The sequence below is a fragment of the Lynx canadensis genome, chromosome B3 (genome assembly GCF_007474595.2).
Source record: "Lynx canadensis isolate LIC74 chromosome B3, mLynCan4.pri.v2, whole genome shotgun sequence".
Lineage (NCBI taxonomy): Eukaryota > Metazoa > Chordata > Mammalia > Carnivora > Felidae > Lynx > Lynx canadensis.
In genome coordinates this window covers 72,081,632-72,094,649 of record NC_044308.2, presented here as the reverse complement: position 1 = coordinate 72,094,649, position 13,018 = coordinate 72,081,632, and the positions used below count along the sequence as shown (strand labels likewise).

Genomic DNA, 13,018 nt, shown 5'->3' with positions numbered 1-13,018 from the left:
CCTCACCTCTCCCACCTCCCCCACCTCCAGAAAGGTAAAGGTAGGCCAAGAGTAGAATTTGAATTTTTTTACTTTTGGTCTAGCGATTAGTATTGGTTATATTGTTGGAAAATTTTCTAGAATAATGGAGATGGGTATTGACATTAGAAGCATGTCTAAAGGATATTGAAGTTTGGCATAATTCTTGCCTTTTCTCATCTCTTTCCCACTAAAAAACACCTTTGTTTGTTTGTTTAAATGTGTCTAGGTTCAGTCAGACTTGGTCTGAATCTGGTTCTTGAGGAATTAGAGATCAAAAGTTTCTAGCCTATCTGCTTTAGAGCTGGATTTTATTTAGGCCATGTAGCTACAAGCATGTTGAAATTTTAGTGTCTTTATTTCTGTAGGCTGGTTCTTCCCAAGGGGCCTCTTCTGGGCTGTCCGTAGTTAAAGTTCTAAGTGCCAGTGAAGTGGCAGCTCTGTCTTCACCAGCAAGCTCTGCTCCTCATACGGGGGGCAAGATAGGAATGGAGGAAAACCGCAGGCTGGAGCACCAGAAGAAGCAAGAGAAGGCAAATCGGATTGTAGCAGAGGCTATTGCTAGGGCCCGTGCCCGGGGTGAGCAGAACATACCTCGAGTCCTAAATGAGGATGAGTTGCCCAGTGTTCGGCCTGAGGAAGAAGGTGAAAAGAAACGCAGGAAGAAGAGCAGTGGGGAGAGGCTCAAGGAAGAAAAGCCAAAGAAGAGCAAAACATCGGGTACCTCCAAAACTAAGGGCAAGAGTAAGCTGAAGTGAGTACAACCCTCTGCTTTTTTGTTGGGGCCTTTGAGGGCAGTGTACTTGTTTTTAAATGAAAATTAAGGTTTATGTTTATTATTGTTTATTTATTTTTGAAAGAGAGAGCGCAAGCTGGAGAGGGACAGAGAGAGAGGGAGACACAGAATCCGAAGTAGGCTCCAGGCTCTGAGCTGTCAGCACAGAGCCTGATGTGGGGCTCGAACCCATGAACCGCGAGATCATGACCTGAGCCGAAGTGGGATGCTTAACCTACTGAGCCACCCAGGCACCCCCAGCGCACTTGTTTTTAAATTAGTTGCTAGAGCATGTGACTCTTGATCTCGGGGTTATAAGTTTGAACCCCCGCAATGGGTGTAGAGATTACATTAAAGAAATCTTTAAGATAAACAAATAAGTAACTAAGTAAGTAAGTAAGTTACTGTTGAGAGGAACTACTTGTATTTAGCAGCTACATAGTTCAAGGTAATCTGTTTGTCATAGAGGATAATAAGGCCTTTCTTTTCTCTGTCCCAATGCTTTCATGATTTGTTAAACAGAAATTTGCAAATTAGCGTATTTTGAAAGAGAAACACCAAGGCACAGGAAAGATAGCCAACTATTGTGTTGGGAGTTATGTTAAAAGTTGACTATGTTTGTATATGTCTTCCTGATGTTATATCGCTGTGGTGTGAGATTTCTCACTATCCCCCCTACCACCCACATCAGTAAAAGAGCTGCTGGAGATGTAGCTGCCCTGTTCTTGCATCTCATCTGTGAACTAGAGAAGATTTCAGCAACGAGTGTCAGCCTGAAGCAGTGTTGTCAGAACCAGGGCTTGTCACGTTTGAGCGTCCCCTCTTTCTCATCCATGTCTTGTAGGCTCATTCCTTTCTCCCTCACTTCTACCCCTGGGAGTCTTCAGGCTTTGTGGTGGAATTACAATAATGCTTTATATTTGCAGAAGATTTTTCAGCTTTTAAGAAAAAATTCATGTGTCCTATCTTAGTTCATCCTCAACAACTGTCAACCAGGTATTCTCATCAGTGTTTATTGTATAAATAAGGAAGCTAATGCCCAGCTAGTGACAGAACTGAAACTAAAAGTGAGGCCTTGCAGTTCTTGGCCCAGTATTTATTCCACTGTCTTAGCCACCTTTCTTCAGGTATTTGTGAGTACAGTAGTAGCAAGGATTTGTCACATCTGATGTAAAGGTCAGCCTGCGGCTTAGATACCCCAATATCTTCTTTTTTCAGACACCTTGCTCAATAGCTGTGTGTCCCCTCAACTGAAGAGCTAGACACTTCTATCAGGAAGTTTCATTCATATACGATGGGTTAGGTTAATTACATTTTTTATCTCCTAAATGAATTTGGCCCTTACTGAAAATGAATTTGGTTTTTCCTTTTTTAGCACCATCACCCCTGTGGTGGGTAAAAAGAGAAAGCGTAATACTTCATCTGATAATTCAGATGTAGAAGTCATGCCTGCCCAGTCACCCCGGGAAGATGAAGAAAGCAGCATTCAGGTAAAAGGATCCCGAATGAACTTAGTAGATAAATCATGTTTAATTCTGGCAGACAAACCAGGAATAGATACGAGAGACTATGAGCCTATGTACATTTTAAGAATTTTTCTATAAGAGAGGTAGGCCTAAAAGGTAAAAGAGGTGGGGCCTGGTCATGGTTGTCTCTTTTAAATGTTGAGGTTTTTTTTAGCTAAAAAGCAATTACTATACAAATAACAATACTCATTTCCAAAATTCTAGCGTTGCAAAAACTAAGCAAGTATGAAATAATGTGCATGGTTGTTGTTATGGCTCTGTCAGTACTTTGGTTTCTCTTAGAACTGTCCATCTATCTATTTGCCTTACCTTTTCTACACTTCAGGGTTCTGACTCTCTGAACTGGGTGCTTAGGCACAGTGTTTTTTCCTACCTTTTGAAGATGAGAAACATTGAAAGAGAATAAAAGAAGCTGGACCAGAAGCTGGACTAAACTTAGTCCTCTGTCTCTCATTGTTGCTTTACGGTACCACCTTTGGCTCTAGTTTCCAACCATACAAAGAACCTGGTATTAAGATTTGGGAGACCCATGGTTCTTCTAAGTAGCACTGTGGGCCTGGCAGATTTACTTAGCTTCTATGTCTGTGTCTGAATTTTTCATTAGTAAATGAAGGTTTGGACTAAACGAACCTTAAGTGCTTCTCTAGCTGTTAATATTTATAAATGCGTACCTTCTTTCTTGATACACGTTCAGTACATTGGCTAACTGATACCTGGGTTTTTCTGGGGAAATTAACATGTGAGAATAGCCAAGAAATTATTGAAACAAAAATTGAGGCAAAAATTAGCTTTAACAGACATTAGAGCATATTATGATATAATAATTACTAAGAGTTTGGAATCAGAGAAGAAATAACATTAATAAAGATAATAGAGGGGCACCTGGGTGGCTCAGTTGGTTAAGCTTTCCTGCTTCGGCTCAGGTGATGATCTCAGTGGTTGTTGAATTCGAGCCCTGCATCAGGCTCTGCACTCTCAGCACTGAGCGTGCTTCTGATTCTCTCTCTGCTCCTTGCTCGTGCACTCTCTCTCTCTCTCTCTCTCTCTCTCTCTCTCTCTCTCTCTCTCCAAAATAAATAAATAAACATTTAAAATAAAGAGAATAGAGTCTAGAAATAGATTCAAATGGTTATGAGAATTTAGTATATGAATTTAAATGCCATTTTAAATCAGTGGAAAGAAAAAAATATTAAATTATATTAGAACAACTGGAAAAAAATTTAGGGAAAAAAAAACTGGATTTCTTGTGTCATTCCTCAAACAAATACTAGTTTAATCAAAGGTCCAAATGTAAAACTTGAAATCATGAACTTTCTATAAAACATGGATGGATTTTTAAAATAATTATCAAGTAAAGTAGATCTTTGTAAGGGGGCATTAAAATTCATAATTCATAAATGGAACGTTTGACTATATAAAAATTATACGTGTATAACAAATAATTCTACAAATAATGTAGTGGCTAAGAGCATAAACTCTGGAGCAAGAATTCCTCGATTCTCATCTTAACTCTACTAATATTGTCACTTCAGGCAAGTTTATTTAACCTCTTGGTGCCCCAATTTCCTTATTTCTAAAATGCAAGTAATAATGCCTACCAAGTAGAGTTATTAGGAGTATTAAATGTAAGCATTTATGAAGGACAGAGAACAGTGCTTAGCTCATGGTAAGAGAGCATAGAAAGAGTTATGTATGTGTATGTTAAATAAAGGGCTAAATTAAAAAAGTAAAGGCAAATCGTTGTAATACAAGAAATACAAAATTTTAAAGGTGGTGGATTAGTTTGCTAGGGTTGCCATGATAACATACCACAGACTGTGTGGCTTAAACAGTAGAAATTTATCCCCTCATGATTCTGAAGGCTTAGAAGTCCAAGATCAAGGGGTCGGCAAGTTTGGTTACCTTTTAAGACCTCTTTCCTTGGCTTGTAGGTGGCTACTTTCTCACTGTGTTCTTACCTCGTCTTTTCTTAGTGCATAAATCCCTGGTGTCTTTCCATGTGTCCAAATTTCCTCTTCTACGGATGTCAGTCGAGTTGAATTAGGGCCCACCCTGTCAGTCTCATTTTAACTTACTTCTCTAAAACTCTTGTCTCCAAATACAGTCACATTCTGAGGTGTACTAGGGATTAGGTTTTCAACATAAGAATTTTGGGGGATATAATTCAGCCCATTATAAATGGTAATGCCAGTGTTGGCAGTGGACTTAAGGAACAGCAAGCAGCTGATGGGAGTGTTGAAACAATCTTTTTGGTGAGTCAGTGTTTCAGTATGTAACAATTTGAAATGTCAATGCCTTTTGACTCGGTGATTCTGCATCTAGGAAACTCAAAAGTATGTAATGATGTATGTGTATCATAGCAATATTTGCAATAGCAGAAATGTCCAAAAATTCACTGTCTGTGGTGGAGAAATAGTTAATAAAATTCTGAAAATCCATGCACTAGAACACTACATGGCAGGGAGCCTGGGTGGCTCAGTCAGTTGAGCATCCGACTCTTGGTTTCGGCTCAGGTCATCATCTCGCAATTTCATGATATTGAGCCCCGTGTTGAGCCCACGCTGTGCGCTGCCCACATGGAACCTGCTTGGGATTCTCTGCCCCTCCCTCACTCAGGCTGTCTCTGTCTCTCTCTCAAAAAAAAAAAAAAAAAAAAAGGAATACTACCTGGCATTTAAAAACAATGAAATAGAGGGGCGACTGGCTGGCTCAGTCAGTAGAGCATGTGACTCTTGATCTTGGGGTCTTGAGTTCAAGACCCACTTTGGATGTAGAGATTACTAAAAAGAAAGAAAGACAAAGCATTAAAAAAATAAAGGGGCACATGGGTGGTTCAGTCAGTTAAGCATCTGACTCTTCATTTCAGCTCAGGTCATGATCCCAGGATTGTTAGATTGAGCCCTGTGTCGGACTCCGTGCTGAGCATAGAGCCTGTTTGGCATTCTCTCTCTCCTTCTCTTTCTGCCCCTCCACTGCTTGTGCGTGCACTTGGCTTCTCTCTTAAGATAAAATAAATATTTGGGGCGCCTGGGTGGCGCAGTCGGTTAAGCGTCCGACTTCAGCCAGGTCACGATCTCGCGGTCCGGGAGTTCGAGCCCCGCGTTGGGCTCTGGGCTGATGGCTCGGAGCCTGGAGCCTGTTTCCGATTCTGTGTCTCCCTCTCTCTCTGCCCCTCCCCCGTTCATGCTCTGTCTCTCTCTGTCCCCAAAATAAATAAACGTTGAAAAAAAAAAAATTTAAAAAAAAAGATAAAATAAATATTTAAAAATAAGATAAAAACAATGAAGTAGAGTAGGTGTGCTTATTGTGGAAAACTCTCCATATTAAATGAAAAAAAAATCTAGGTGTAGAATAATATGTATACTCTCTCTTTAATAACATTTAAAGAGTGTGTGTGTATGTGTGTGTATGTGTGTGTGTGTATGTGTGTGTATACAAATAATACATGTTTATACATCCATTTTTTTTTTCCTGGAAGGATGCACAAATATTTTTAGGAGAATGTTGAAGAGTAGGTGGGTCATGATTACCGTGCTCTCATTTTTGTACGTTGGAACTTTTAAACCTCATGACCGTTTGCCATTTTGTTTTTTAGGTTAAAAAAATATATAGGTGAGAAAAATTACAGTAGGGCACAGAAGTAGACACTATGAATATCTCCCAGTCTAGACCCCAGCCTCACAGTCCCCCACTTCTCTTCCCCAGAGGTAACCTCTGTTACCAATATTTTGTGTATCCTTCCAGAAATATTCTTTACTTTCATGAACATTACTTCCACTAATAGGGAATATTGTATTTATATGTACTTTTCTATACAGTCCTTATTTTCTCCAACAATATATCTTGGAGATTATTCTTCATCAGGAAAGATCAATCTAGCCCACCTTCTTTGTATTATGAAAATTTGAAATGTACACCAGAGTAGAGAGGTAATTTAATGAAGTCCTGTGTTCCACCACCCCAAAAATTCTCTTGTACTCATTTCAGTTAGGCTACCCTCTTCCCATAGGCAACCGTTGTTCTGATTTCTCTTTACCATAGATTAAACTTAACCTATTCTTGAACTTCATGTAAACAGAATGACATAGTATGATTCCATTCTTTCAGCATAATGTTTATCCATTCTTCTATTGATGGGCATTTGGGTTGTTTCCTGTTTGGACCTGTTGTGAATAAGGCTGCAGTGAACAGTCTTAGTCGTACTTTGTGGACACACGTTTTCATTTTTCATAGCTAAATCTAAGGAATAGCATTGATAGACCAGAGGGTAGTTATACATATAAATGTATAACTTTGTAAGAATCTGTCAACTTTTTTTAGTATTATTTTATTTTACATTTATTTTTGAGAGACAGAGAGAGTGTGAGTGGGGGAGGGGCAGAGAGAGAAGGAGACACAGAATCCAAAGCAGGCGTCAGGCTCAGAGCAAGCTGTCAGCACAGAGCCCGACACAGGAGAGAGAAAATCCCAAGCAGGCTCAGCACTATAGGGCTCGAACCTTTGAACCATGAGATCATGACCTGAGCTGAAGTCAGACCCTTAACTGACAGAGCCACCCAGGCGCCCCAAACGTCTGCCAACTTCTAAAGTGATTGTGTCATTTTACATTTTCACCAGTAATGAGAGTTCCAGTTCCACATCTTCAGTATTTGGTGTTGTCAACTACCCCATTTTTTTTTCTTTTTTTCTTTAAAACAGAGAGTGGGTGCAGTGTGAGAGTGGGGAGGGGCAGAGGGAGAGAGAGAATCTTAAGCAGGCTCCATGCTCAGTGCAAAGCCCAACATGGGACTTGATCCCACAACCCTGGGATCATGACCTGACCTGAAATCAAGAGTAGGACACTCAACTGACTGAGCCACCCAGGCGCCCCTACCCCATTCTTTTTCTTTTTCTTTTTTCTTTTTTTTTCTTTTTCTTTTTTTTATTTTAAAACATATTTATTTATTTTGAGAGAGAGAGAAAATATGCACATATGCATGCACGATTGTGTGAGCAGGGGAGATTTTTAAACATTTTATCTGGAGAGAAAGAGAGTGTGTGTGTGCTTGTGCGTGGGGGAGGGGCAAAGAGAGAGAGAGGAAGAGAGAATCCCAAGCAGGCTCTACGCTGTTGGTGCAGAGCCCAGTGCGGGGCTTGATCCCAGGAACTTCAAGATCATGACCTAAGCTGAAATCAAGAGTCAGACACTTAACCAACTGAGCCCATTCTTTTTAAATAGTTCTATAACAGTGGCATCTAGGTGGCTCCGTCGATTTTGGATTTTGGCTCAGATCATGATCTCACGGTTTGTGAGTTCGAGCCCTATAGTGAGTGCTGAGCCTGCTTGGGATTTTCTCTCTCCTCCTCTCTCTGCCCCTCCCCTCCCACCCTCAAAAAAAAAAAAAAAAAAGAAGAAAGAAAAAACCTTAAAAACAGTAAATAGTTGTGTAGCATTCCAGTTTGACTGTACTGTAATTTGTTTAACCAGTCCCCTATTGATGAGCATTTAGGTTTTCTCTGCTCTTCTACTACCACAAATAATGCTACAAAGATTTGTATACATGTTCAGATTTATTTGTAGGCTAATACCTTTGAAGTGGAATTGCTGGACCAAAAGGTAGTTTCAGATTTTCTTTTATAGAGGTTATGTCCATGTGCATTCTCACCGAGTTCCTCTTTCAATATTTGATCAGACTTTCTTATTTTTGCCAGTGTGTTAGGTGAAAAAAAAAAAGTATCTCCGTTTAGTTTTCAGTTGTAATTGTTTTATTATTATGAGTATGAGCATCTTTTTACATTTAAGACCTTTTTTTTCCACTGTATCCATGTTATTTGCCTATCTTTCTGTTGTGTTATGGATCTTTTCTTAGTTACTCAAAAGAACTCTGCTTAGGATATGTATCATGTGATGTTTTCCTCCTCAATTCATTATTTGTCTCAGCTTTGTTACGATATTATATAAATATCTTAAATTTTGCAAGGTCAAATTGATCAATTTATTAGAAACACCTTCCCTACTACAGGATTATTAAAAAATTCTTCTTCATTTTCTTTCAGAAATGTTACGTCTTTTCTGGGGTGCCTGGGTGGTTCTGTCATTTCAGCATCCAACTCTTGATCTCAGCTCAGGTCTTGATCTCAGGGTCGTGAGTTCAAGTCCCATGTGGCGGGGGTGGGGGAGGAAGCTTGAACTTAAAGAGAAAAAGAAATGTTATATCTTTTCTTTATAAGATTTTTAAGATCTTTTAAATCTTTTATTTTTATGTAATTTAGTTTCACCCTCTAGATGGATGGCCATTTGTTTCCATTCCCATTTATAGAATAATCTACTTTTTCCTCACTCATTAGAGGTGCTATTTTTATTATGTTCTAAATCCACAAAAGTATTTTAGTCTATATTTGGACATTATTTCATTGACCTGTTTGTCTTAGAGAGGTACCAACCTTTGTTAATTAGTATAGCTCTATATTGTCCTTAAAATCTGGTAAGGCCAAGCACACTTTTTAAATTTTTTCTGGTTATTCTTAGATGTCTTTTTCTTTCTTTGAATTTTGGGATCAGCTTATCTAATGAAGAAGTTTTATTTTGTCCAATTTATGTAATTAGAATTGATTCTTCTTATTCCAGAACAATGTATTTTACTATTTATTCAAGTTTTTTTTAAGTCCTCTGGGAGTGTTTTAAAGTTTTTTACATATAGATTTTATATATTTCTTACTAAATTTAATTGTTTAGATAAATAATCTTTTTGTTTTCATATATAGCATCTTTTCTTTTATATATTTTATGGCTCAGTCTATATAAGAATGATATTGATTTTTTAAAATTGGTGTTATCCCAGGGAAGTTTGCTCAATATCAGTAGTTCGACATCTGATAATTCATTTAATTCTTCTGGGTTTTTCAGGGGTATAGTCATGATTGAAAAATAATAATTTTATCTCTCCATCCTTCCCAGTTTTTTATCATGAGCTATAAAGTATTACTTAAAAAATGTTTTGCTCAGCCACTTGAAAGAGTAAGGTAAATCTAAATGTATCGATACAGAAAACATCTTTAAGAAATATTATTAACAGAAAAGTGGCAGAACAATACTATAATCACATGGTTTGATTCTATTTATTAAAACAAAAAAACCTAGAATGAAAAGAAACAAAAACTAGAAACAAAACATTCTTGCACCTTTGCACTTCAGGTTTGCTCCTTGTGGAAAGTACATTGCACCTTGCAGGTTGAGTCCTGTTGCAGTTTATTAGAGCTTCTTGCCAGTAGTACCCAGGTTACTTTCAGGTGGATTCTTGTTCTTTGATTTAAAAAAAAAAAATTCAGGGGCACCTGGTGGCTTGGTCAGTTAAGCACCTGACTTCGGCCTAGGTCATGATCTCGTGATTCGTGACTTCGATCCCCACAACTGGCTCGGTGCTGACAGCTCGGAGCCTGAAGGCTGCTTCCAGATTCTGTGTCTCACTCTGTCTCTGCCCTTCCCCTGCTCATGCTCTGTCTCTCTCTGTCTCTCAAAAATAAATAAATGTTAAAAAAAAAAAAATTCAGCAAATGAATAGGAATTTGGTACATAAAATAAATTATGTGATTTGACATCACTAAGTTGGTAAATAAGCTCTTTATCTTTTGGTTTGATTTTTCATAGGGATTTTAGAGTAAAGTCTAAGTATATGACTAAAGGCAAATAGTTTTTTAAAGGTTTTCTCTTTGAGAGATCTATACAGTTATTTTAACCATTCTTGCCTCTACAGAAGAGACGCTCAAACCGCCAAGTTAAGCGAAAAAAATACACAGAGGATCTGGATATAAAGATCACAGATGATGAAGAAGAAGAAGAAGTGGATGTAACTGGTCCAATAAAAACTGAGCCTATCCTCCCTGAACCAGTGCAGGAACCAGATGGCGAGACTTTGCCTTCCATGCAGTTCTTTGTGGTAAGCTGAGAACTTAAGCAATATGAGAGGTTGTCCTGCTCCTCAGAGTCTCTGTTGACTGACTGCATTTTTTGCTACAGGAGAATCCCAGTGAAGAAGATGCAGCCATAGTAGACAAAGTGCTTTCCATGCGGATTGTGAAGAAGGAGGTGAGGCCTTAACCTTTAATGTCAGCTCATAATGCTACATTCACAGACTTTATTTAATGAGCACCTTTGGATGTCAGGATAAATTACTGCAGTGTAATTATGAAATATGGTGGAGGCAAATTAGCTAGAAAATAAGAACTGTTTTCTTGCCTCCTCTTTTGCTTATCTGTTTAAAATGGATGAAGGCTTATTTTTTCCAACTATGAGACCTCTTATATTGAAGTACCAGATTAGTTCTTTAATCCCTCAGTCAGTAATATACTTGGGGCATTGGTATGAAGCTCTACTAGAAGTAGTGGAATTTAAGGGTTATTTCTTTAACAAATAAAGTATTAATAACTATAATGTTTTTCTTCTCAGCTTCCTTCTGGACAATATACTGAAGCAGAAGAATTCTTTGTCAAGTACAAGAACTAGTATGTGATCCGTGCAAAAAGCTTTTCACCCTAATCTCCACAGGGTTGTAAAAAGTTCTCCTGTATAGTCTTTCCTGGGTGGGAATATGTCCCCTTTTTGAAGTCTCCTAGCCTAAATTGTTTTCATTGAGGAAAATGTCTATTCAGAGAGAAATTCAGGAATTGTCATGAATCTTACTATTCCTGGCAGGAAGGTAGGATAAAGGTGATTCCTGATAAAATCTTTTGTGATCCTCTATACCTTAGTCTGACACTAAGACCTTGCTGCTCAGACTATGGTCCATGGACCAAAAGAATTAGCCTCATTTGGGTGCTTGTTAGAAATGTGTGCTTTCAAGCCTGCCCCAGACCAGGTATTTGTGTGCAAAATCAAGTTTAAGAAGCACTAACCTAAGAGACTATCTCCCACTTAAACATGTTGTACTCATTGTGCCTGCTTCTGGCTAATCCCCAAACCTAGCCAACCACCTCTCCTTTCTCACACCATGACTGGCTGTTTCCATCCCCTTCAGCTCCTATCTGCACTGTGAATGGGCTACCATCTCCCAACTAGAGAAGGATAAGAGAATCCATCAAAAACTAAAGCGCTTCAAAACCAAAATGGCTCAGATGAGACACTTCTTCCATGAGGTAATTAGGAATAGGTATTACCTATCATTTATTTCATAGAAGCATAAATTACTGGAGTCAGCAGTCTTGACTGATTCTTCAAGGTTTATAGTTGCTTTGTGTACGTGGGTATGAAGTCTTAATTTTGATCATTGAACCTTCCTTACTTTATAGCCCCATGCTTTGTTTACCAGGTCTAAATACAGTCTTTGTAAGTTACTAGAATATTTTAATTTTGACTTGTTCAGTATCCATGGAGTATTTTCAAGATGGGTGATAAACTGACCTACAGTCTATTTGAGTCACTCCTAATGTCAGTCTGTGGCAGCCGATAGTATCTGTAGGCATAAGCAAACATGTCGTTAAGAGAGAACACTTATTTTGTATAATTTCTAATCCAGTATATCAAGAAATCGTGATAAAGGAGCTCTAATTTCCCATAGCCATTCTTACTACTGGTTAAACACTGGAGCATTCATAAGGGTCTCTTGAGCCATATTTTAACTCTCCACTTTCCTTTGAAAGCTTTGTGTACACATCCCATTGCCAAACTGCAATTTTTCATCTTTATTATACATACGGTACTAAGTGCCTTGAGAAGACCAATTCCTTTTCAAAGCTTCTTAGAGCTAAAGGGGAAAGGGTCCAGTAGGAAAGGTTGAGGGAAGGAATAATGCAGAGTTTCAGCAGAAAAAGTTCTGCCTGAATACATCTGATAAAGCTAATTTTATACTACCAGGTTTGCCAGTAAAAGAGTTATTTCTCACATCACCTAGAGACGGCAAGTAGGACCATTTAGGTTTTATAATTTCTTTTTATATGAAAATAATTGGGTTGTGTTTGTCTTTTTCTTTTTTTATGTTTATTTTTTTATTTTGAGAGCGAGAGGGAGCAGGGGAGGGGCAGAGAGAGTGACAGAGAATCCTGTGCAGGCTCTGCACCGTCAGTGCAAAGCCTGATGCAGGGCTCAAACTCACAAACCTTGAGATCATGACCTGACCCAAAATCAAGAGTCAGACACTTAACTAACTGAGCCACCCAGGTGTTCCTTCATCTTTGTTCTTTTAATGCCTAATTTGTGAAATGTACAATGAAATTGCAGTCCCATTCCAGCTGGTATTAATGTACAATTTGTGATTGTTGAACCAACTCTATGAACTCATATGCCAATTAAATCTCCATATGTAGGTAGGCTATTTAACCAAATCAGTCATTCATTTATTCATCATTTATTATGTGCCAGTCTCTATGGAGAACAAACCAGACATGGTTTGTGTTCTCATCCACCTCACTGTCTAATTGGGAGAGACAGAGAGTAAAAAATAATTCAGATCATGATAAGTGCCAAAAAAGAGCACAAGGAGACGTAACGGGTGGGAAAACGCCTACTTTGGATAATTAGGGAAGACTTCTCTGAGAATTCAGTTGTGAATAGGAGCAAGGACATGAACCCATGTAAATAGTATTGCTGGCATGGGAAACAGCATATGTGAAAGCCCTGAGACAAGCTGAGGAACTAAAAGGACAGTGGAGTTGATGAACAAAAGAGAATGGCCCAAAATGAAATCAGAAATTTAGGCAAGCAGGTGCTTACAGATCTTCTAAGCAG

The 13,018-nt window shown here is 38.5% G+C and overlaps 1 protein-coding gene across 7 annotated transcripts in view; it reads left to right on the top strand.

Moving 5' to 3' along the window:
* Positions 1-13,018, top strand: part of CHD8 (chromodomain helicase DNA binding protein 8) — a 62,278-nt gene that overhangs the window by 22,096 nt on the left and 27,164 nt on the right. For all 7 annotated transcript variants that reach the window (XM_032593676.1, XM_030318650.2, XM_032593677.1 and 4 more), the window contains exons 4-9: positions 387-772; positions 2,169-2,283; positions 10,053-10,235; positions 10,316-10,384; positions 10,745-10,800; positions 11,313-11,430. In XM_032593676.1, coding sequence (XP_032449567.1) covers positions 387-772; positions 2,169-2,283; positions 10,053-10,235; positions 10,316-10,384; positions 10,745-10,800; positions 11,313-11,430 — 927 coding nt within the window. The remainder of the gene's footprint in view (positions 1-386; positions 773-2,168; positions 2,284-10,052; positions 10,236-10,315; positions 10,385-10,744; positions 10,801-11,312; positions 11,431-13,018) is intronic.